Source organism: Onychostoma macrolepis, chromosome 20 (genome assembly GCF_012432095.1).
Source record: "Onychostoma macrolepis isolate SWU-2019 chromosome 20, ASM1243209v1, whole genome shotgun sequence".
Lineage (NCBI taxonomy): Eukaryota > Metazoa > Chordata > Actinopteri > Cypriniformes > Cyprinidae > Onychostoma > Onychostoma macrolepis.
In genome coordinates this window covers 11,356,540-11,382,190 of record NC_081174.1, presented here as the reverse complement: position 1 = coordinate 11,382,190, position 25,651 = coordinate 11,356,540, and the positions used below count along the sequence as shown (strand labels likewise).

The 25,651-nt window shown below is 35.6% G+C and overlaps 1 protein-coding gene and 1 long non-coding RNA gene across 3 annotated transcripts in view; one reads left to right on the top strand and one right to left on the bottom strand.

The window, feature by feature from the left end:
* tns3.2 (tensin 3, tandem duplicate 2) overlaps window positions 1–7,102 on the top strand; it is a 56,217-nt gene extending 49,115 nt beyond the window's left edge. The window contains exons 20-28 of one of the 2 annotated variants that reach the window (XM_058757044.1): window positions 614–745; window positions 1,895–1,969; window positions 2,231–2,326; window positions 4,581–4,658; window positions 4,735–4,812; window positions 4,896–5,064; window positions 5,264–5,332; window positions 5,552–5,581; window positions 5,701–7,102. In XM_058757044.1, coding sequence (XP_058613027.1) covers window positions 614–745; window positions 1,895–1,969; window positions 2,231–2,326; window positions 4,581–4,658; window positions 4,735–4,812; window positions 4,896–5,064; window positions 5,264–5,332; window positions 5,552–5,581; window positions 5,701–5,845 — 872 coding nt within the window. In that variant the 3' untranslated portion in view covers window positions 5,846–7,102. The remainder of the gene's footprint in view (window positions 1–613; window positions 746–1,894; window positions 1,970–2,230; window positions 2,327–4,580; window positions 4,659–4,734; window positions 4,813–4,895; window positions 5,065–5,263; window positions 5,333–5,551; window positions 5,582–5,700) is intronic. The other variant, XM_058757046.1, reaches the window with a different exon arrangement.
* A 6,095-nt stretch (window positions 7,103–13,197) lies between these two features.
* On the bottom strand, window positions 13,198–24,252 carry LOC131527760 (uncharacterized). The gene is made up of 4 exons (XR_009267736.1): window positions 23,356–24,252; window positions 18,040–18,157; window positions 15,033–15,114; window positions 13,198–13,661 (listed from the first exon to the last, which is right to left on the bottom strand). It is a non-coding gene; the product is annotated as an uncharacterized LOC131527760 (long non-coding RNA).
* Window positions 24,253–25,651: the final 1,399 nt, after the last annotated feature.

Genomic DNA, 25,651 nt, shown 5'->3' with positions numbered 1-25,651 from the left:
CAGCATCTGTGCCAATGCTGCATTTTATATCTTTTTGTAGCAGCATTCAAAATATTATCGATTGTGTACAAAAATCAATAAAAAAAAAAAAGATTCTTGTTATCACTGTGGCTTCTGTGAAAGAAATAGTGTTTTCTGTGGTTTATAATGTAAATGAATCAACTGATTGTTCTCAAAGTAGCTTCCATTACTCCATAGTTGTCAAATCAAATCAAATCAAATCTCTTTATTGTCACACATCATGTACACAAGTGTACCAATGGTGAAATTCTTAGGTGCAGACTCTGTGCCATGGCAGTACAAGCAACAAGATATAAAAAATTTACAATATACATAGACAAGAATATACAACAATATACACACTTTACACAATATACACATTTGCACAGTATACAATAAACAATATACAATTGTACACAATATACATTATACATACATATTTCTATAGTATACACATAGTATATTATATATACACATAGTAAGTACTATGTAAGTAGTAAGTTGTCTGTCTCGGCTAAGGTTTATAAGAGTTACTTCCTCTTTGCTTCTTTAATTAGGATGACGGCAGAATGCATAAGTATGTATTTTCAATTTTTTCTTTTATTTGTTGTAGCTATTGCCATTCTCAAGGATAAAGAGCCGGGTTTCTTCATCATCAGAGACAGTCACTCATTCAGAGGAGCTTACGGATTGGCTATGAAGGTGGCCACGCCCCCACCCTCCGTTCTACAGCAAAGCAGAAAAAGTAAGAGAACGTTACATCCACATAACTTTAGATAACAACTCTCACATTTCCACTCACTCGAGCTGAACAATGACGCAATGCCCATAAACTGTACAAGTTTTGAGAAAATATTTCATGTGTTTTGAAAAGTGCTTAGTGTGGTAAATATCCAAGCACGGTTCCCGGTTTAAGACCAGCGGTCTGTAATGGCCATCACTTCGTCTGTATAAAAGGGGCAAATATGAACTGTTCATAGAGTCTGAATATACAGGGCAATTCCTTGAATGAACTGCGGTGAAATATTTGATGGACTTTAAGACCCTGGAGAGCAGGACGTCCCAACACTATTGTGTGAGAAACAGCTGAGTGAGTGTGAACACAGCTGGAGCGTTCATATCTAGAGCCCCTCCGTAAACATGGTGTGTCTCTCAATCAGAGGAAGGAAGAGAGGCACACACACACACACACACACACACACACACACACACACAGACACTGTCCATCTCCTTCTGATTCACAATTCTAGGTGGCTCCTTAAGTGGGGTTTCACACAGTATTAAGCTGTTTTTTTTTTTTTTTTTCTGTACTATTGGAAATTAAATTTAGCTTTATCTTTAGAGATAAGAGTTAATTGTATGAAAACATATTCTAAGTCTATTTTCAACATCAGATACGCCTGGTGTTCAGAAACTTGGCCTGCCCCGTCAGGGTGAGGTATTGAGGAGGAAGTAGGATGCATACTGTTGTTCCTAAATGCCAGATGAACTAATGATTAGAGTAAAATGCAGGAAAGTCTCTCTGAAGGATCTCAAAGTTAGAAACAATCAGTTGAAATGCTATTTATAACAACATCCCATATCATTTCTGAGCTACTTTTATAGTTTGCATGACACATTTCAGTGCAGATTGTTTTTGTTCACCTTCACATGAGGTTATTGAAGCAGCTAAATATATAATGTACTTACTAAACCCATGTGACAGTGCTATTTCTTATTTCACTGTATTACTAATATATATATATATATATATATATATATATATGGTAGAATTCTTGAGGAGAAATAACAATATAAAAAAATAAAATAAGACAATTTTCAGTGAGACAGCCATGGTGTTGAACTATAAAGTTGCTTTGTGCAGACCAATGAAGTCTCTAACTTTTGCTTGCAGACGTTGATATCTTAGGAAATCCAAGCACAGTAGGAGACAATGTTGAGATCTCTTCTGAAACCATAGGAGCCACAAGTGAGATTACCGAATTCTCAGGAGAAAAATCTGAGCAGGGTTTTTGCTCTTAATCACAATTCCGTTCAGGAAAAATAATCGAGCTTGATTTTGTTCATGATTTATTTTCTTCCTTTGTCTTCAATATATATGTGGGTCTTTTCAAATTTGGTCAACACCTCTGCATTCATTTCCTCTTGCTACTACATACATGTTATCATTGCTTCTTTGGTAATTAAAAGTAATTTTACAAATGAAGTCATTTCCTATCTCTGTGCACAGTGGGCGATCTGTCCAATGAGCTTGTGCGGCATTTCCTAATCGAGTGCACACCAAAAGGAGTGCGGTTAAAAGGCTGCCCCAATGAACCTTATTTTGGTAAGTATCTGTGTGAATGTTAATGAAAGACATGAGTGCTGGTTAGAGCTTCATCATTGCATGGTCAGGATCTCCCTCTAGTGGCTGTAGTCAGGAGCATCGTACAACTGTTTGTTTCCCTTTTCTTTTCACTCCCTCTAAAGTTTGGGGTTAGTAACTTTTTGTAATACTTTTATTCAACAAGGATGTTAAATTGATCAAAAGTGACATTTATATTGTTGGAAAACATTTCTATTCATCAAAGAATCTTGAAAAAAATATAATTTGTAAAAAAAAAATAATAAAAAAAAAAATAATAAGCAGCACAACTGAGTGTTTATATATATATATATATATATATACAGGTGCATCTCAATAAATTAGAATGTCGTGGAAAAGTTTATTTATTTCAGTAATTCAACTCAAATTGTGAAACTCGTGTATTAAATAAATTCAATGCACACAGACTGTGTCTTAAGTCTTTGGTTCTTTTAATTGTGATGATTTTGGCTCACATTTAACAAAACCCACCAATTCACAATTCGAATCTCAACAAATTATAATATGGTGACATGCCAATCAGCTAATCAACTCAAAACACCTGCAAAGGTTTCCTGAGCCTTCAAAATGGTCTCTCAGTTTGGTTCACTAGGCTAAACAATCATGGGGAAGACTGCTGATCTGACAGTTGTCCAGAAGACAATCATTGACACCCTTCACAAGGAGGGTAAGCCACAAACATTCATTGCCAAAGAAGCTGGCTGTTCACAGAGTGCTGTATCCAAGCATGTTAACAGAAAGTTGAGTGGAAGGAAAAAGTGTGGAAGAAAAAGATGCACAACCAACCGAGAGAACCGCAGTCTTATGAGGATTGTCAAGCAAAATCGATTCAAGAATTTGGGTGAAATTCACAAGGAATGGACTGAGGCTGGGGTCAAGGCATTAAGAGCCACCACACACAGACGTGTCAAGGAATTTGGCTACAGTTGTCATATTCCTCTTGTTAAGCCACTCCTGAACCACAGACAACGTCAGAGGCGTCTTACCTGGGCTAAGGAGAAGAAGAACTGGACTGTTGCCCAGTGGTCCAAAGTCCTCTTTTCAGATGAGAGCAAGTTTTGTATTTCATTTGGAAACCAAGGTCCTAGAGTCTGGAGGAAGGGTGGAGAAGCTCATAGCCCAAGTTGCTTGAAGTCCAGTGTTAAGTTTCCACAGTCTGTGATGATTTGGGGTGCAATGTCATCTGCTGGTGTTGGTCCAGTGTGTTTCATGCTTCCTTCTGCTGACCAGCTTTTTAAAGATGCTGATTTCATTTTCCAGCAGGATTTGGCACCTGCCCACACTGCCAAAAGCACCAAAAGTTGGTTAAATGACCATGGTGTTGGTGTGCTTGACTGGCCAGCAAACTCACCAGACCTGAAGCCCACAGAGAATCTGTGGGGTATTGTCAAGAGGAAAATGAGAAACAAGAGACCAAAAAATGCAGATGAGCTGAAGGCCACTGTCAAAGCAACCTGGGCTTCCATACCACCTCAGCAGTGCCACAAACTGATCACCTGAATTGAGGCAGTAATTAAAGCAAAAGGAGCCCCTACCAAGTATTGAGTACATATACAGTAAATGAACATACTTTCCAGAAGGCCAACAATTCACTAAAAATGTTTTTTTTATTGTTTTTTTATTGGTTCTAATTTGTTGAATTGGTGGGTTTTTGTTAAATGTGAGCCAAAATCATCACAATTAAAAGAACCAAAGACTTAAACTACTTCAGTCTGTGTGCATTGAATTTATTTAATACACGAATTTCACAATTTGAGTTGAATTACTGAAATAAAAGAACTTTTCCACGACATTCTAATTTATTGAGATGCACCTGTGTGTGTATATATATATATATATATATATATATATATTTATTTATTTATTTCTTGAGGACTAAATCAGTATATTATAAGGATCTTGTGACACTGAAGACTGGAGTAATAGCTGCTGAAAATTCATTTTTTTTGTTGTCGAAATTAATTACATTATAAAATCTATTAAAATAGAAAAAATATTTTAAATTCTAATAATATTTCACAATATTATTGTTTTTACTGTATTTTATAAATGCATTTATGGTGAACATATTTTAATGTTATTGCCGACTCTAGAATTCTGAACAGTAATGTATATATTTTTAAATAAGCAAAATTGCTACAACCATGCATTTTTATTGTTTGGAAAATATGGTAAAACATTCAGCTTAAAAATATTGTGTTTCCTGTATGTACAGGAAGTCTCACAGCTTTGGTGTGTCAGCATTCAATCACACCCTTGGCTTTACCGTGCAGACTCATCATCCCAAACAGAGGTAAGTTATGATATTAGTGTGTCTGCATGAGATTTGTTTTTAGTGTGCTAGTATGCTAACCGAAGACTTCTTTTAGATCCTCTAGAGGAGTTAAATGAATCTTCATCACAGACATCTACAAACTCTGCAGCAGAGCTACTCAAACAGGGAGCAGGTAAAGAAATATCTGAACAATATCAGTGATTATTTTATCTCATCCATGTGTTAATGTGTTAATGTGTGTGTGTTGTTGCTCAGCGTGTAACGTGTGGTTCCTGGGCAGTGTGGATCTGGAGTCTCTGACAGGAGTTCAGGGTGTTCAGAAGGCCACCACTGTGATTTTCAGTATGGATCCACCGCCCACATCCACCGTCGTTCACTTTAAAGTGTCTGCACAGGGAATCACCCTCACGGACAACCAGAGGAAGTGAGTCTCTGTCTTTATATTTCATATATTGAGTTATATTTGGATGGGTTAAGCGGGAGTTAGTGAGAATGTATTGGTGTCAGTGAAATGGTACATTTATGTTAGCAATCTTTTTGAAAGCTAACCTTAGGTTAAGTTGTTAAATTATGCATATACATATAATGTTGTCCCGAGTTTTTATATTACTGTGTGTTTCCAGATTGTTCTTCAGGAGACACTATGCTGTCAACACAGTGATATTCTGTGCCCTGGATCCTCAGGACAGGAAGTATGTAACACACACACGTATATACAGTGCAACCTTGTTTGGACATTTATTTGTCTGCTTTTCATTCACTGTCTAGTCCAACTAATACAGTCTTCATAAAGCAGTCTTAATTTTTTACATTTGTAAAGAAAAGTTTAACCTTAACAGTATAAATAAAATTGTTTTGGTGTAAGTGGATTTTTGTTGGATGTTCTGATTTCTTCCCTGCACTGTTCACAGGTGGACACGGGACGGCTGCACAGCTGCAAAGTAAGCCTTCTTCCATCGCCTTCTGTTTTAATCAGGTTATCTCAGTTCTGAAATAGTGCTAGTTATGTATTTGCATTTGTACATTTATTCATAGCTGTGTATACATGTGTGTGTGACAGGATCTTTGGCTTCATTGCGAGGAAAAGCGGGAGCAGCACAGAGAATGTGTGTCACCTGTTTGCCGAACACGACCCCGAGCAGCCCGCCAGCGCTATTGTCAACTTTGTCTCTAAGGTGATGATCGGCTCTCAGAAGACCAAATAGAAAAATCATAAGCAGAGATTCCTGCTGAACTGCGAAGGGGACATACTCGACATCCTTAATTTCAAATGTTGAAGAGGGAACGTATTTACAGTTTCGCTGCTGTTATGTGACCGCTTTTACCTGCTAATGGTGTAGAGACAGTGAAACGTCAGTATTGGAATGGATGAAACGTTATTTTATGTTGGATTCTCCCTGTTTTTTTGGACAAGATACACAGGGATGTTGCTAAACTTAACGGGGACCAGGAACAAATTTTATAGGTGGGCCGCCCTTTTCACAAGGCCCGGGATAACATTCCCAAATGCCCCCCCTGATGGCAGCCCTAAAAAAATCCATTCCACAGGAAGTCTTTGAAATCTATGCAGCACTGTTGCATCACAGGACGCGTCCAGAAGGGGGCGCCACACTTCTTCGGCTCATTCTCGCACTGCCATAAACACAGTCTGCTCAAAGCAAACTTAAAAGCCTAAGAGGAAAAAAAATAATAATAATTTAGGGTTATTTTATTGTATATGCCTTTTTTTGCTATTTTGTCTGCAGTATTTCTGAGGTCCTCGGTTTCGTTTGGAAATAAAAATGATTGAGGTGTAAATGTAGCTTCATTTCCATGTTGTGTCTGGGCACATCCACAAGATGCAGACCAAAGAGCATTTTGCATATCAATTTACAAAATTTAAATGTTTTTGATTTTATATATGTGTATACATTATCAAATACTACTTTAAAAATTTTTATAGCTCAAAATATTCAATTGATGTTTATCTCTGTATTTGTTTATAAGTGCCGAGCTAACATTTTCAGTCAATGCCAAGTGGTTTCCTTAAAAAGTATATTGGCTTTGACTTTGTTTATATATTTGGAAATATTTATCATATAACTCATATTCTGTGTATACTCATCTCTTACTCATCTACGCGGCATGAGAGTTAAACCATCTAATTTTGATTGATCACCTCATTTGAGGTAAACAACATGACATTACTCATGTGAACTTCTGACTTTTTTATTTTCTTATTTTTACTGACCAAGTGTGTAAATGCTTGATCAAAGAGGAGTTTGCAATAAATGTTTAACTTGGAATTCATCTGAATCAGACAAATGTGCCTGTGCCATTACTTTTCTTACTTTAAGAAGCAAGGACCATGTTTTCATCACAAAAGCAATTCTGTACTTTCCTTGTAGTTTATTTGTAAATTAATGATGACTGTATACATGCACAGAATACAATATTAAAGAAATAGTATGGTACTAAAATGAGGCAGTGTTTGTCATGTACTGTGCTAGAAGGATATATGTCATCCGTTTCTGAAAACATCATGTTTGCGTGATACTATAGGGAGATGAGAGGGTCTTTATTACTTACTATTGAAGAAAGCATAATGGCTAACTTGGATCACGTGTGCCGTAATAACCAATCACATTACAACCTTATAGCCTTACAGAGTTGTTGACACTCAGTCGCCGTTTACGGATACCGAATGAATGGGAAGTGCCGTAAGCTGAACCCCACTTGTTGCAAAAAGTCAGTGACTTCTCTTATAAAACAGCATTTTTTTTTTTTTTCGTGGTAAACTCTAAAAATAGTTCAGTCCAAAAGTATTGTTAAACATGTTGAAGATTAGCAGATAGCTGTTGATTCGTAAAAGATAAGCCGTTTCCTCTAAAAAGCTGTTTATTCAGCATAGTGAAACCTCTCCATTGACATCCATTAAAAATAATGGCTTTTCTCCTTTCCCGCGTACTGCCAAAGCGGAAGCGTTAGCATCAGCTGTTACACTTTTTTGGCTAAAGGTTGCAGGCTTGCCTCCTGGTGGCTTTGGCGGAAGTATGCAGATACATATGTTGACAGGCAGATAGGACAGCCTATCGTAGCACACAGACCAAAGAATATGATTGGACGAACATTTTATGGTCCTACGCCTTCCACTGATGATATATAAAAAAAAACAAAAAAACATTTAGACCACTTAACTTATTGATTGCTATCGAGATGTGAGGAGACTTTCAACCAGCATAAAAAATATTTTGAACCAAATCACCTACCCTGCCTTTAACATGTTTGGCAAGATTTTTCACAAATGGTTGCTCCACCTTAACTGTAAAGCCCCTTTCATACTTTCATAGATTACAGAACGAAAACTGTAACTATATTAGCTTCCACACTAATGGACAATAATGTTCCCTTCATCTTAAATATGTGCATCTGCCACTTTAAATGCTCTAGCTCTTAAAAGTCACGTGGTTTTGTTTTTATCATTTTTATCTGGAAAAAAATTAAATGTGAAAGTAATTCCAATGATATTTTTTCTCTATGTCATTGTCATTATATTTGTGGTGTGGAATTCACTATTCTCACAGAATTAAAAAAATAATTATTAAAACGTTATAGCATTAGTTTCTTCATTGATGGCCATTTAAGTGTATTCTAAAATTGTGTTTTGCAAGTAACCAAAATGTAATTCTGATGTAGTTGATGTTCTGAAGAGCACATAACTGGTTAGATGCCATATTGAAATTAATGCTAATGAAAACATGGCTGTGAGGAATTTACAGTCTTTACAATGCCACCCACAACTTTAAAAACTATTTTATGGAGTTTTTGCCTACTGAAAATATTTCTGAACAATCAGTATGTTGTTAAACAACAGTATAGTCCATTGAACGCACTGTACTTCTGTCTCTCACAGCCTCGTTTTCATTCCTGTCAAAAATTAAATATGGCTACCCTAAGATCTATAGACTTGTGTGTTGTCTTGTCTGCTGGAGGAAGTTCTAATATGGCATGACATTTAGAACTGAGATGATTGGCTCAAAAAATCCTCATGAAGCAAAGATGGCAGCATTCAGGTTGTGTACTCCCAGGACTGTATGCTTCAGCTGAGCAACTGCCATTGAGATGAATGGGAATGTTAACGGCTAGCTATATCCAGGTGTGCTATTTGGATAAACAGGTTGAAACAACGATTTAATTCTCAGGTAGTAGGGACATTGTATGTGTTGTATGACAAGAAAATGATACTGTACGGTAGGTGCTGTAGTTAAACCATGGTTTTACTGTAAATGCTGTACAAAAACAAGTATTGTTGTTACTATAGTTTTACTAACTGTTAAACTATGGTTAGAACCATGGTTAATTTTGTAGTTACTGTGGTTATACTCAGAGGTGGACAGTAACGAAGTAAATTTACTTGAGTATTGTACTTAAGTACACTTTTTGAGTATCTGTACTTTACTCGAGTATTATTTTTTCTGGAAACTTGCGACTTTAACTTCACTACATTTGAAAGACAAATATCATACTTTTTACTCAACTACATTTATATCAAGGTCCCCAAGTAGAAAGTCGTTATATTTAGCAGTTTTTACAGTGTGTGCATTTTCAGATTCACTGAACCCTTTTTTCTGCGAAAATACGGCCTGCGATCTGCCAGTACCTTCCTGTGTTGCCAAGTGTTACAGTATTTCTAAGCCTGAAGTTTTCCGCCTTGCTTTGAATGGACATTTGGCAGATTTTTTTTGCACAAATCTGGCAACCTCGGGATCTTCCCCGCTAAACTAATGTAAACGTCCGCGCTACTGCACAGCTAAAAGCGCTCTAAAAGGCATGTGTTAACTCTTTAAAGCCCTTTGGAAAATTAACCATGTTTTACTATAGTAACCATAACTATGGTATTTGCAGTAAAATCACAGTATCCACAAATTTACTATTATCTCACTATAGTAACCATATGCTATTTGTAGTAAAACTTCAGTAACCACAAATTTACCATAGTTTCATTATATTAACTATAGTTTGATTTTTGTAGTTAAACTATGGCAATACAAATGGTAGGCTAATATATCTGTCAAAATTGCTTATATTATATATATATATATATATATATATATATATATATATATATATATATATATATATATAAACTTTGGCCTACTGGTAAATTGCTGCTAAAAACTGGTCAGGGAAGTATACGAATCTGAACATTATTTTATTGTCAAAACACTGCACATAAATGCTTTTTTTCTTTTTCTGTGCAAACAAATGATCAAAAAGTACGTTAAATGAAAACTTTGGAATCTAAACTGGGAATCAATAAGAATTGAAATCAATAAGCAGAATCAGAATCGGAATGGATAAAATTCAAACAATACCCAACCCTAGCCACATGTTGCGAAGTTCACTGATTTCTGAGCATTTTATGAACACTGATCAGTTGATGGCAAAATTAAAAAGATGGTTATTTGGTGCAACCTTCACACCGTGGCCATACTGAGAGAGTATGATCCAGTTTTCTGAAGAGACTAAAGGTTTGTTTTCTTTTCAATGTTTGCTTTGTTTGCCTAAAATGAACCATATCATAGACTTCAATATCTCTTTGAAAAAGAACTTTGTAACTTTTAAAAAAGTATTAAAATGAGTTCAATGTAGTTAACACTCCTGGTGTTAAATACAAAAATAAAGATGATTATCTTCATTCAGTTGTTCCATTTCTATAGGTTTGGTAACATAAAAGCTCTTAATTCCAAAGATAATACAAGCTAATCAGTGTATTCAGTAGGTTGCATTAGTGGCATAAGGTATTGTAAGTATACAACAATGCGACAATAAAACAATGCATTTACTTTTTACTTTTGATACTTAAGTACTTTCAAAAACATGTACTTCCGTACTTTTACTTAAGTAAAAATCTGTCTTTACAACTTTCACTTGTAGTGGAGTAGTATTTGACCAGTGGTATCTGTACTTTCACTCAAGTAAGGAAGTTGTGTACTTTGTCCGCCTCTGGTTATACTGCAAATGTTGTAGTAAAACCATGTTTGTTTACTATGATTTTACTGCAAATGTTGTAGTAAAACCATTTTTAGTTGCTATAGTTTTACTACAAACAAAACAAATAATTGTTAAACCATGGTTACTCTAGTAAAACCTGTAAATGCTGTATTAAAACCATAAGTATGTACTTACTACTATAGTTTTACTATAAAACACTTAAAGGGATAGTTCACCCAAAAACGAAAATTCTGTCATTAATTACTCGCCCTCAGAGCCAATCCTCCCTATACGCAGAATACGCAAGCTGCGTCCCTTTGCTCTCAAAGATGTTTTAATTTTAGTTTTGTTTTTTAATTTGGCCAGCGGTTATGAAAAACATGAATCATTTATTTTAATGCGGTGCGCTGTCACCCTCTCTACGTAAAAATCAGTCAAATCATGTAACATGAATTTCATACAGTCTCTTGCTCGAGACTAAAAAAAACATAGTTGAAAGTTAAAAGCGAGAATACTTTTTGTGTGCAACGAAAACAAAAATAACAACTGTTTTCAACAATTTTTCTCCCCGCGTCACCTTGGCGCCATTTTGGAAAGTATCACGACGTATGCACGTGCTTTGAGTAATTAATGACAGAATTTTCATTTTTGGGTGAACTATCCCTTTAAACTATGGTAACCAGTAAAACCATGGTTTATTTTGTAGTTACTATAGTTTTACTGTAAATGATGTGTTAGAACCAACTATGGTGACTGTAATTAAACCAAGCTTAATTTTTTAGTTACTTACTACAAAACCACAGTTTAACCATGGTTTCTCTAGTAAAAGCATGGTTAATGTTTGTAAGGAATCACAGTTTGACAATCTCAAAGACATGGATTCAGCATAATGTGGTAGACTGCAGGTGGCATGAGCTCACCGTATTCTCTGGAGAGAGAGAGGGTAGTATAATGGTTTGCTTATTCAGAGGTTTGGTTGGATAAAAAGATAGTGTCTCACTTGTTCAGATGTGATTACTGATTAAACAAACTACCCCTTTATATGGGCTCAGGGCAAGGGGGTGGAGGTGGAAATTAAACAAGAAAGAACGAGACACAAAGAAACTCAGAAAGAGAGCGAATTTTCTGAGTCAGCTAAGTTGGATTTATCCAGCGCAGCGCCCCCTACTGGCCCTCCCTCCCAAATACAACAAGCACTGTGAGTGTTTCTTACTTTTCTGTTTCTTTAACCTTCTCACTATGGGTTTCAGTCTGATTGAGAGGAATGCCAGTCATGCAACTCTCCAGACACACACACACAATTCATCTCAACACCCCGCAGGTCTCCACATGTTTGCATAAACACACACATTGGAAAAGAGTCACAGTCGGGAGAGTTTGATTAAGCGCTGTGAGTGTATTACACATATAAAACAAAGACCTGTGTGTGTGTACGTCTGGAGAGCTGTGTATCAGGCATTCCTCTTCATCAGACTCATGGTCACGACTGGGAGCTGTGTGTTTTTTTTTGCGAATGTTTAGTTTTGCACGTTTTACTTGCCGTTGAGTTCCAGCATCACGCCGGGAGTGTGAGCTTTGGCCATAAAGGCACATTGTGAGGGGAGGCTGTGTCATAAGCGTGGCCCTGCAGTGGTATTTTCTGTATGGATACAGACTTTGACCCTGAGCTTAATTATTTGTGGGTTGGGGGAGCAAGAGGTCGCTGAAAATTTGTATTTAAATGAAATGTGATAGACAGGGGTACGTGGAGTACGTGGTTGGGTGTTTGTGTCACCTTTTGCTACTTTTATGAGAAATGTGGGAGAGTTTTGTTTTGTTTTGTTTTTTTGGGGGTCTCTTCTTATTTTCTTTTGTTTTACTGGATCACTGCTATGACCCTGTTTTTTGTCTTTTTTTTTAATGCAATTCAATTTTTCATACAATGTGCAATTCAAACATGAAGTTACTTAAATACACCTTTTCTATAAAAATAATTTTAACATTACTAAATGAAATTTTGTTTTAATATTCAATAAATGCAGAAAAAAGGCTCATTAAAATTACATTTTAATAAGAAAACCCATATTGCTCCTATCGCTTTATTATTGTATATAAATATATATTTTTGTATCGATAATTAATTTATATTATTGTGTGTATACACTTAGATATGGCTATATATATATATATATATATATATATATATATATAGCTTTCACACCCTCAAGGTGTCAAGGTGTCCTCGTCAGCCAAGCAACTGCCATTGAGATGAATAGGAATGTTAATGTATTGGAGACCTCTGCGTATATCTATCTATCTATCTATCTATCTATCTATCTATCTATCTATCTATCTATCTATCTATCTATCTATCTATATAAATATATTCAAAGAAATATAAAGAAATGATATCACATACTGAACCCCTTGCAGACTTTTATGATTATGTGTCAAGGTAAGATAAAAAAATATCAGATAATTCAACTTTTTATGACAAGACAAGGTTAGTTCATGTTGTGAAATGTCATGTGGTGTAACATTATGAAACTTTATGAAAAGAGTAATATTAATGAATGAATCATTTATGGTATTTGTAAAGAAATGTTTTACATTGAAAAAATATGTAAAAACCTTTTTAAAAATAATGATTAAGATTTGTAAACACCTTAATATATGTTTAAGGTGTAAGAAAAAAATAAGTTGCTTTTAACTTGATGGTTACACAGCATGATATATTTAGAGTTATTCATTGTAAGTTTTTCAAATTCATATGAAGCCACAATTAATACAGAAGGGTGCATTTCTATGCACTTACACTTGTTTTTTTTAAACTAGATTTTTTTCTTTAATCATGGACACGTATACAAAACACACTTGACCTTCATCGCAATCCTATATATGTGCACAAACAAGCGAAAAGCCAAGACCTTGTTGTATACCTCCTTCCTGTGTGTTTGTGAGTGTGCGAGTGAAACAGATCTGGTGGGGTGGGGGGGTTGAAGGGATGACCTCATCAGGAAAGGAAACTTTCCCACAGTCTGTACACAAAGCCTGCTGTCAAAAGGTGAACTGAAAGAGAAAGAGAAGAAATTTAACACACTGGATAAAAAAGGCCTAATCTCAATATACAACCTCTCTAAAAAAAGACATCTCAGCTCAAATATTTAGCAGTGAATAAATGGTGGTTCTCAAACATGTCAAATTTGTTCCAGAATAGATTCTTGAGACGATGTTGAGATGCCATTTTGTCTTGTCTTATTGCCAAGCTCTTAACAGCCATCATGAGAGGGATTATCGGTATATTGTGCAAACAAATATTTTCTTAATGACTGTCAACGTATAATACATGACACATGTCTTTCTTAAACACTCTTGACATGTTTAATTCCTCGCTGGGACACGTGAATGCGCTTGGGCTTACAGTCGTAGGCGTTGCTGATTAGCTGAGGCATGCGATGGGTGATAATTACAGATGGAGGCCAAGCGCACGAGTTATGCCTCTGCAGCAGAACACTGGACCGATGATGTTTTGCTATTAAACCAGCAAGTGTTTTTGTCTGGCTCGCAGATTGCAGTGGTTTCTAAATGAACCAAATGAGTGTCTTTCCTGGAAATGGGGTTTTATGCTTTTGCACTACACAACCTCTTCATGCAATATGACAGAGCCACATTCTTGGACCTCTCAGACAGGCCGCAGATTGCAGAAAAACCATAGAAGTGTGTGAATGTTACCATATGAATTATGAAAATGCTTGATGGCATGCTGGATGAGGGATTCTGATGTCTGGCAATGTCACATTCATTGCTGCTTGGACAATAATGAGAATGTCAGAAGAGAATACTGTAATGTGACTTAAATGCCTCAGTATTTTGGAACAAAACTTTTAGTTTTTGTGTGAATCATCTGTCATTCTTAATGAATTTCCTTGCAAGCCCAGACAGGTTTACACAGTTATGTTTACATGCACCCATATAATACATTAATACTCAGAGTGATGTCTCAGTCGATTGAAATGCTTCATGTAAACACCTCAATCGATCTGACTGAGTGAGCTGAAAATTAATTTCACATTAAGTAGTCCATGTAATTATACATACTGACATGTATTCATTTGGCAGATGCTTTTGAATGCATCTCAAATCATGGTTTGTGTTTCCTTGGAATCGGACCTATTAGCTTGGTGATCCTAGTTCCATGCATGCACTACCAATATATATATATATATATATTGGTATATACTGGTGTATGTATACACACACACACACACACACACACACACACACACACACACACACACATATATATATATATATATATATATATACAGTATATATATTTTTTGGATGTGATCAATCGCGATTAATTCATTTGACAGCCCAAAAATGAATAAATAAACAAAATTTTGTGCAAATAGTTTGGTTTAAGGAGGTCTCCAATACCATTAACATTCCTATTCATCTCAATGGCAGTTGCTTGGCTGACGCAGGACCCCCTGAAGGTGTGCAAGCTGCTTGCAGCCCCCTAAAATAGACAGAAATAAAATTATAATATATATAAGTGCTATAATATAATGAAATAACTGCATTTGAGCTAATTGAGCTGTTTAAGATACATGCAGTCCTGTTTCTCAAGAAGTAGAACATGGTATTAAAAAGTCCATTTACAGGGTTACTTCAAGTCAATACTTGATAAAACGTGCCATGTAAGCTGGATAAAAGTGTCTGTCAAATTCATAAATGTAAGTTTATTTTTGATTCATTTATGTTGCTTGCAAAAAGTGTCAGGTTAATTTTGAATGGCTGTCAGTGAAGAAATATCCTTTTTGAATGGTGTAATTAGATTCAGAACCAAATAGTTTCTTTATTTGAACATCTCTTTGTCATTAAAAAAGCTTCAGGAAGTCTAAAGCATGTGTGCACTTTTAGATGAGCATGATGAGTGTGTATGTGTAAGTAGACATTTGGCCCTCTCATTGACCTGGGCCTTTGGGTGTTAAGATACCCAGAGGCTCCTGCTTTTTAGTGCACAGTCCACACACACACACACCCCCAATTTACAGAACATTCCCTCCGTAATGCCCTTTCTCTCTTGTGACAATGAGCTCAGCAATTTCTCCTCTCCTCACTCAGAAACGGGACCGTCACTCGCTCTCACGTTCCCTTTCAGCTGTAGCCTACGTGCCGTAAAGCACATGCTCGGTGCACTTTTGTGATCTGCCCCCTCTGTGTATTGTCTGTGATTTGAAATACACTCATACACGTTCACACAGAGACTTAATGACTTAATGTGGGGGTGGGCAGGGTGATCATACTCACTTCTCAGCCAAAAAGAGGCCAACAGATTCATTTTCATGACATCAGCATTTCTACAATACTGTTAATGAGGGAGTCCTTGTGTGAGTGAATTATTGGGGACTGTCTGTTCCTATACTTTTATTTTTGCTCTCTCATAATGTTTCATTTTGGATGCAGTTCATCATATGAGGTATGGGTAATTTGATTCTGCTATTTTGGGTCTGTGAGGAAGAATTCAGATACAACGTGTCAAGGTATGTGGTTTGAGTCACGTCAGTGTTCGTTGGATTAATGCTTTTGTGGCGTCAAGCGCTGTTCCAAAGCTGTCTTGCTTTCTACTGCCTGCATGCATAGGCAGCTGCCTTCTAAGGCAACAACACCGAATGTGAAATTAAATTTATCAAATAAAAAGTGACAGTTTTGAAATCCCATGTATGGGTACCTGCATGTAACAAACAGTGAGTTCTCATCATGTAAAGCGCACAGAAGTCTTGACACAATAAAATACAATGGAGTTTGGCATTAGCATGTTGTCAGTCCTGTGTTGTGTGTTTCCCACCCTCTTGTGCCCTTATATGGTCTTTTTCCTGTCCTTGTTTAGTTTGATTGTGATTCTGTTCAGCTGTGTGTTTAATTATCCTGTGTATTTAGTTCCTGCCTGTTTAGTTCCTTTTTGTCTGGTCTACTCATTACGTTCCTTGTGTTCCTGTGTGTCGCAGCCCTGCCTTGTCCTTTTGGATTTCATTAAAGACTGTATTTTGAGTTATTCCACGTCTCCATGTTCCTTGTTCCTCACCGCTGTGTGCACCGTGACACATGTAACTAAGCTAATGACAAGATATTATTTATTTAAGAGGATTGACTATTTATTTACTCTTTTCTGTTATTTCTTTATACACCATTTTGGTTACCTGTGAAATATAAATATATATATATATATATATATATACTAGCACATAGATTTGTAATTATGCTGATTCACATTTGAAATGAATTTGGATTTGGATCGCTGGTCCAGTAAGTCTGTGCTGGACAGTGTTTACATTTATTTTATTTTATTTTATTTTATTTTATTCAAACTAAGATCATACCGTCTTACTGCTGACAGTTCATGTTTGTTTGATTGTTTGTTTATTTATTTAGTCATATGTGATCATAAAATGTTATTGTTTACATATTTTTGTTTTATTTATTTTATTTTTATTAAAGGTTTATTATTATTTATTACATTTTAAATAGTATTATTTAGTCACGAAGGGTCTTTATTTATTTAAAATATATTATTTTATTTAGTCATGTAGGATCATAAAATGATATTGTTTACATATGTTTTGTTGTTTTGCTTATTATTTAGTTTTTTATTTTTTAAGATAATTTATTATTTATTTACATTTTTAAATAGTATTATTTAGTCATGACGGGGCATCTATTTATTTATTTATTTTTATTTATTCTTTAATTATTTTGGTTAAGCATATGTATATATGTGTGTGTGTGTGTGTGTGTGTATGTATGTATAACACTTTACATAATTATACAAAATAATAATATAATAATTTTTAAGAATCATAAATAAGTCATATTATCTTATTACATATACATATATTTACTTACAGGAAAACGAGACAAAAAAGACGATCTTTTCATATTCAGCACATATTGTTCCCAAAGCAGTTCAGACGTTGTGGTCAGGTAGAGCTCTGCATGTATTTCACCAGTTCCTGTTGTTTAGTAACTGTAAATTAGTAGGCTGATTTACGTTACATCACATTCTTGTCTGTCTATAATGGAGATTTATAATTGTATTGTTGGATTTGTGTGTGGTTACTTTGGCAATGGATTTGGAGCTAAATGGCTATGTAATCATTGTTTTGTCACTACTGATTTATAGTTGATGAAAATCTAATATCGACCTCAGCGCTGGTCCAACACTGTCCCTTGATCCGGAGCAGCTGTGAGTTCTGACCCAGATTCCAACAGCTTGTTGAGAGGAAGGAGCATAGAAACCAGCTAATCAGCCAGTGAAAGAGAGGATAGAGAGAGACTGAGGGAAAGAGAGAGAGAGGGAAAAATGAAGAGATCAGGAAGGAAGATACGAGAGCGAGAGAGAGGAGAGGTGCATGAGAGACAGATGAGGTGCGTTTATAAATACCCTTAAGGTTGTTTGGGATGACAGCATTGTCACAGGCCGAAAAGGACTGTTGCCAAGGGCAACCACTCATTCCCACAAACTTATTTGGGGTCAAAACTGTCTTCTGAGAAATCCAGCACTGGAGAGCAGAGAAAACCATAGCTTTAGATTAAAAGTGCACTTGGTGATTTTAGTTTATGTTGCGCTAGTTATGGCAGTCGTATTTTAATTACTGACACCTAGTGGCCTGATTTTAGCATCATGCAAAGATTTTCGGTTATCAGTGACATTGTGAAGATGCTCTATAATATAGTCAGCCATGATTAATTTCTTCTGTAAACGAAAACATCCATCAGGAGCTCCCTTGAGGCCTTACGCTTTATGTAAAATAATCAGTTTTTATAAAGCTCATTTAATGAATGGCTAAGGATTGATACGTTGTTATATATATATATATATATATATATATATATATATTTTTTTTTTTTTACCTTAAATTCCTTTACACTGTTTGATATACTGTTTAAAAGTTTGGGGTCAGTGGTTATTTATTTATTTAAAGAAATTAATGCTTTTATTCAGCAAGGACGCATTACATAGTTCAAAATGATAGTAAAGGTATTTTAAATGTTACAAAAAAATTATATTATAAGTAAATAATGTTTTAATTGTAAACCTTCTATTCATCATGGTTTTCACAAAACATTAAGCAGCACAACTTTTTCCCACATTGATAATAATAAAAAATCAGCATATTAGAATGATTTCTGAAGGATCATGACACTGCAGAATGCAATAATGCATGCTGAAAATGTAGCTTTGCTATCACTGGAATAAATTACATTATAAAATATATTTAAATAGAAAACAGTTATTTAAAAAATTTTTTTAACAAAATAACTGCAGCTATGATGAGCATAAGAGGCTTCTCTCAAAACTAATTTAATCTAAAAAATGATCAATTAAATACATTTTAAAATTAGATACATATTGTGACTACTTTAAGTCAACGCAATACAAAGGACATTGCAGGTACGAAATAGTAGAAGTAAAATGATAAATGTGATAAGTTTATAAATAATTCTAAGAAAATTTAAGAAAAACTCTTAGTAAACAAGATTACTTTTAAATACAAAAAAAAGTGCTACTTGTTATCTCACAGAATAAGTGTTTTGGCGCAACCCGTAGTTTTCTGCTGTGATCTGAGTGATCTAGCTGGAGTAGAAAACCATGAAGACATTTAAATATGAGCAAGACACAGCATGCATTATGCTCAGATGATTGGAGGAGGACTGTATGTTTATGTATTTGTGCTGTAAATGCCCAAGCAAGTGGTTATAAAAACTGATTTCCCTCAATAGGGGGTGAACCCGTGACCCCCGAGGTCAGAGGTCAAGACCCATAGACAGGCCCACGAGAGTTTGCCTTTTAAAAGCGACCTCATCTCACTCGAAACCCCTCAGCTGGGGGCATTACATCACCCTTTTCCCATCATTATCAGGGGTGCAGAGAGACTGACTCTCTGTCTTTGTGCGCGCGGGGGTCAGTGGGTGAGAGATGGAGATGTCCAGGAACAGAAAGGGATAAAGAGATAGGATAGAAAAGTGGAACACAGAGATTCTATTTAAGTGACGAGAAACTCGTCTGTGCAGTCTGTGACCCAGCGCAAGTCTCTTTCCAATACACACACACACACACACACTCACTCACTCACTCACTCACACGCTCCATAGGAACAAAATGGCACTCTTGGTTTAGCCCAACAATGTCAGTGACACTCTAGTACCAGCTTATGGGTTTTATTGTTAGTGTACAATCCTCTTGGCATTGTGCTTAACAATGCCCTCAGTTAATGGGCAGTCTAACCTACTTGCATTGTCTCTAATTGGTCTCTCTGGAGCAGGAAGAGAGAAAGAGAAGGACCAGGTTGGAGAGGGGAAGGAGCCGGGCTGAATCACCGCTTTAGTGCAGAGTCAGGGAACAGGCTTGGACAAAGGAGCTTTTGTGGCACCAGAGCCCAGAGTTCAGGAAATGCACCTGGTCCCCCTCTCCAGCTGATAAGAGCTCTCACTAGCCATTACCTCATCATACACACACACATATGCACAGGTAGCAGCACTCATGTACACAAGATTGACATGCACTAAAGCTATTCACTTAATTTTTTGCATGTATGTAAAATAAATTGAACTTTGGACGTTTACAAATATGTTTTATAGGTAAAATTAAAACCTATTTATGCATTCAAAAAAAAAAGTAGACAATATTTCATATTAAATATTCACGTTCAACCAAGCAAATGAAAATGTGATTATCATTTACTAATTTTTTTTATTAATTCATTTATTTGAGAGCACAAAAGGAGAAGTTTAGAAGAATGTACAAGCTTCTACTTTCCAGTCAATGAAAGTTAATGAAGATGAGGGCTGTCAAACTGGATTTTTAGAGAATAAAAAAAGTTTTGTATTTTTTAGAGGTTTATAGCCCCTGGTTACAATCCAGTGAGCTTTCTTTCACTGCCATTCAAAAGATTGCGTTCCGTAATTATTATTATTATTTTTTTTTTTTAGTATTTGCTTACATTCAGTAAAAACAGATATATTTTAAAATATTATTACAATTTAAATTGTAAAACCAATTTTCTATTTAAATATATTTTAAGATGTAATGCATTCCTGTTATGTCAAAGCTGAATTTTCAGCATCATTACTTCAGTCTTAAGTGTCACATGATCCTTCAGAAATCATTCTAATATGCTGCTGATGAAGATGATATTATTCTTATCAATGTTAATTAATATTTTTGTGGAAACACTGATACATTTTTATGTTCTTTGATGAATAGAAAGTTGTTTATTTGAAATCTTATAAAATGTAAAAGTGCTTACTGTCAATTTAATGCATCCTTGCTGAATAAAAGTAATAATTAAAAAAAATAATTGAACAGTAGTGTGTATACACACACACACATACACGCGCGCGCGCACACACACACACACACACACACACACACACACACACACACACACACATATTTGGAACTGCGAAACATTTTGCAAATAATAATGACCCACAAAAAGCAGCTGATAATAAAATTATTCATTTTCCAAAGAACTCCGAAAGCAAAAGTGTTAAAAAGCTATTTAGTCACACGTGGACTTACCTTCCTCATATTGTTCTTATATACATCCATAATACGTCCACATGATTTCAAAATAAAAGTCATTCGTATTTTCATAAATTCATAATCAAAACAACAATAAATCCATAAATCAAACAGTATGTTTCACAATTAATAAACCAATAATTAATTAAATATGTTTAACTAAAAATACATTTAAACTTAAATAGCTGCAATATTACGCCTTACATGATTTACTCCTCTCTTCTTCTGGCTCTTCCTCTAATTAGATGTTCCTGGCATGCTCTCTCTCTCTCTCTCTTCCTGTCCATCTTTTTATGGCCATGCCAGATATCCTCTTTACACTGGCCTACTTTTCTATCTCACGGCGAGGAGCTCTCCTATGGATGGAGTTGGCGCTGAAAGAGGAAATAGTTCCAGACCAACAAGTGATCTAAATCTCCAGAGGGGCTTTTATGAACAAGAAAATGTGAGCAATTGTGCTGGTGGCATCAATGGTTTTCAGATCTGTACAAAACGTCTACTTAACAGTGATCAGATATTCACACACACACACACTCACTCACTCACTCACTCACACGCTCCATAGGAACAAAATGGCACTCTTGGTTTAGCCCAACAATGTCAGTGACACTCTAGTACCAGCTTATGGGTTTTATTGTTAGTGTACAATCCTCTTGGCATTGTGCTTAACAATGCCCTCAGTTAATGGGCAGTCTAACCTACTTGCATTGTCTCTAATTGGTCTCTCTGGAGCAGGAAGAGAGAAGAGAAGGACCAGGTTGGAGAGGGAAGGAGCCGGGCTGAATCACCGCTTTAGTGCAGAGTCAGGGAACAGGCTTGGACAAAGGAGCTTTTGTGGCACCAGAGCCCAGAGTTCAGGAAATGCACCTGGTCCCCTCTCCAGCTGATAAGAGCTCTCACTAGCCATTACCTCATCATACACACACACATATGCACAGGTAGCAGCACTCATGTACACAAGATTGACATGCACTAAAGCTATTCACTTAATTTTTGCATGTATGTAAAATAATTGAACTTTGGACGCTTTACAAATATGTTTTATAGGTAAAATTAAAACCTATTTATGCATTCAAAAAAAAAAGTAGACAATATTTCATATTAAATATTCACGTTCAACCAAGCAAATGAAAATGTGATTATCATTTACTAATTTTTTATTAATTCATTTATTTGAGAGCACAAAGGAGAAGTTTAGAAGAATGTACAAGCTTCTACTTTCCAGTCAATGAAAGTTAATGAAGATGAGGGCTGTCAAACTGGATTTTTAGAGAATAAAAAAAGTTTTGTATTTTTTAGAGGTTTATAGCCCCTGGTTACAATCCAGTGAGCTTTCTTTCACTGCCATTCAAAAGATTGTGTTCCGTAATTATTATTATTATTTTTTTTTTTTAGTATTTGCTTACATTCAGTAAAAACAGATATATTTTAAAATATTATTACAATTTAAATTGTAAAACCAATTTTCTATTTAAATATATTTTAAGATGTAATGCATTCCTGTTATGTCAAAGCTGAATTTTCAGCATCATTACTTCAGTCTTAAGTGTCACATGATCCTTCAGAAATCATTCTAATATGCTGCTGATGAAGATGATATTATTCTTATCAATGTTAATTAATATTTTTGTGGAAACACTGATACATTTTTATGTTCTTTGATGAATAGAAAGTTGTTTATTTGAAATCTTATAAAATGTAAAAGTGCTTACTGTCAATTTAATGCATCCTTGCTGAATAAAAGTAATAATTAAAAAATAATTGAACAGTAGTGTGTATACACACACACACATACACACGCGCCACACACACACACACACACACACACACACACACATATTTGGAACTAAACATTTTGCAAATAATAATGACCCACAAAAGCAGCTGATAATAAAATTATTCATTTTCCAAAGAACTCCGAAAGCAAAAGTGTTAAAAAGCTATTTAGTCACACGTGGACTTACCTTCCTCATATTGTTCTTATATACATCCATAATACGTCCACATGATTTCAAAATAAAAGTCATTCGTATTTTCATAAATTCATAATCAAAACAACAATAAATCCATAAATCAAACAGTATGTTTCACAATTAATAAACCAATAATTAATTAAATATGTTTAACTAAAAAATACATTTAAACTTAAATAGCTGCAATATTACGCCTTACATGATTTACTCCCTCTCTTCTTCTGGCTCTTCCTCTAATTAGATGTTCCTGGCATGCTCTCTCTCTCTCTCTCTTCCTGTCCATCTTTTTATGGCCATGCCAGATATCCTCTTTTACACTGGCCTACTTTTCTATCTCACGGCGAGGAGCTCTCCTATGGATGGAGTTGGCGCTGAAAGAGGAAATAGTTCCAGACCAACAAGTGATCTAAATCTCCAGAGGGGCTTTTATGAACAAGAAAATGTGAGCAATTGTGCTGGTGGCATCAATGGTTTTCAGATCTGTACAAAACGTCTACTTAACAGTGATCAGATATTCACACGCACACACACACTTCCCTTTTAGCATCCAAAGCTACAGGAATGAGGAGAGGGAAGGCTCTCTGGTATTTGGACTGTTTTGTAATCATCAGTCACACATGGTTTGTCAAAATAAAAGCCACATTGAACCGCAGTGTAAAACTATGCTTTCTAATGTTTAGAAACCCAGATAGTCATTCCAAGACACCAAGAATAATGTTAAAAGGAGGCCAAAAAAGCGATATCAGATTTGAAGTTTGCATTTAAGGCATTACATCACAGATAATCAGTCTTGCTTAATGCAGCAGTGTTTGCAAAGTTGTACAACATCCACAGTCACGGCTGGTATGTATGTCTTGCAGTTCTACCAGATCATAACTTCTGAGTTTGACATTGCTGGGACACATGGTAAGGATAGGCATCTAGTGAAGAATAGTATAGAAAACATGATATGGTCTGTATGGTTTGTGCATAAATTTGAGTATGTTAAAAGCATGAGCGGGGGCTAAAATCAACTAAACAGAGATTTGGTCTATGAATACACTCCTGGGTACGTACTTTTTTCTGGCTTTTTATAGCTCAGATTGAGACTTAAATAGCTGGTGAGTTGGACTTTGTGAGGTTTTTCCATATGCAGCAGGGCGGAGAGATGAAGACTGATAAAAACAGGACATAAAAACACGGGTCTTAGTTTGCTAGTCAAAAAACAAAACAAAAAAAAAAAACTGTATGTTATAAATATAGCTGAGAAAGAGAGAGATAGTAGAAGTTAAAAAGCCAAAGAGTAGGGGGAGAAAGAGAGAAAGCAATGCATTGGCACTTTTAAATAGACTTCATGGAACATCAAATCCCTTCCACCAAATCAGCTGATGCCTCATCATTTGCCAAGGGGGTGAGGAAAAGTCATAAGTGGGCATGGGGGGACAGGGGTGGAGGCCAAACATAAGCATCAATGACAGATCAGAATCTTCACACATTAACCATGCAAGAGAAAGAGAGTGATCTGCTATATTTATGGTTTTTATTTTATCATTAAGTCTTTTTTTTATTTAGTATCTTTAAATGACTTTTTAATGAATTTAATTGACTCTCCTTTGTTAAAGGGTTACTCCACCCCAAAATGAAATTTTTGTCATTAATCACTTACCCCCATGTCGTTCCAAACCCGCAAAAGCTTTGTTCGTCTTCGGAACACAATTTAAGATATTTTGGATGAAAACTGGGAGGTTTGTGACTGTCCCATTGACTGACGTGACAGTGACGAGAATACTTTTTGTACGCAAAGAAAATAAAAATAACGACATTTATTCAACAATTCGTCTCCTCTCTGTCTCTCTGTGTCAGCGTAGCGCACAATACGTATCCATGCGTTGCTGATGACAGAATAGCGTATGCACTTTGCGTCCATCGGATGTTCTCCAAAATGGCGTTATGCTGACACAGAGAGATTAATGACAAAAATTTCATTTTGGGGTGGAGTATCCCTTTTAATGTGTTAATATTTTTTTATTAATTATTATTATTATTTTTTAATATTACTATTTACACTGCTGTTACTTTTTTTTTTTTTTGACCCACTGAAGTAGGACATAAGTGCATCTTTATATGTCATTTCATAATTAATTTTGTTGTTTTTAATGTATTTTGGATTTCATTGTGTCACGCCCCTGGACTGTTTTGTTGTGTTTTTGCTCCCCATGTGTTCCCTGTGACCCAGTTTCTTCCCAGTCTGATTGTGTTAAATTGATTCCAGGTGTGTCTCCTAAGTTCCTTGATTGTCCTGTCTTTAAAACCCCCAGTCCTTTCAGTTAGTGTTTGTCGGTCTTTAAGGCTGCATTTACACTGCAGGTCTTGATGACCAATTCCGATTTTGTGACTATAGCCGATTTTTTTGGACGACGTGCTTACATTTCTTTTAAAAGTGACCCGTATCCGATGTGTGCCTTTTACACTGCACTTGGTGAAACAAGCCAAAAATAGCATATATGACATCACAA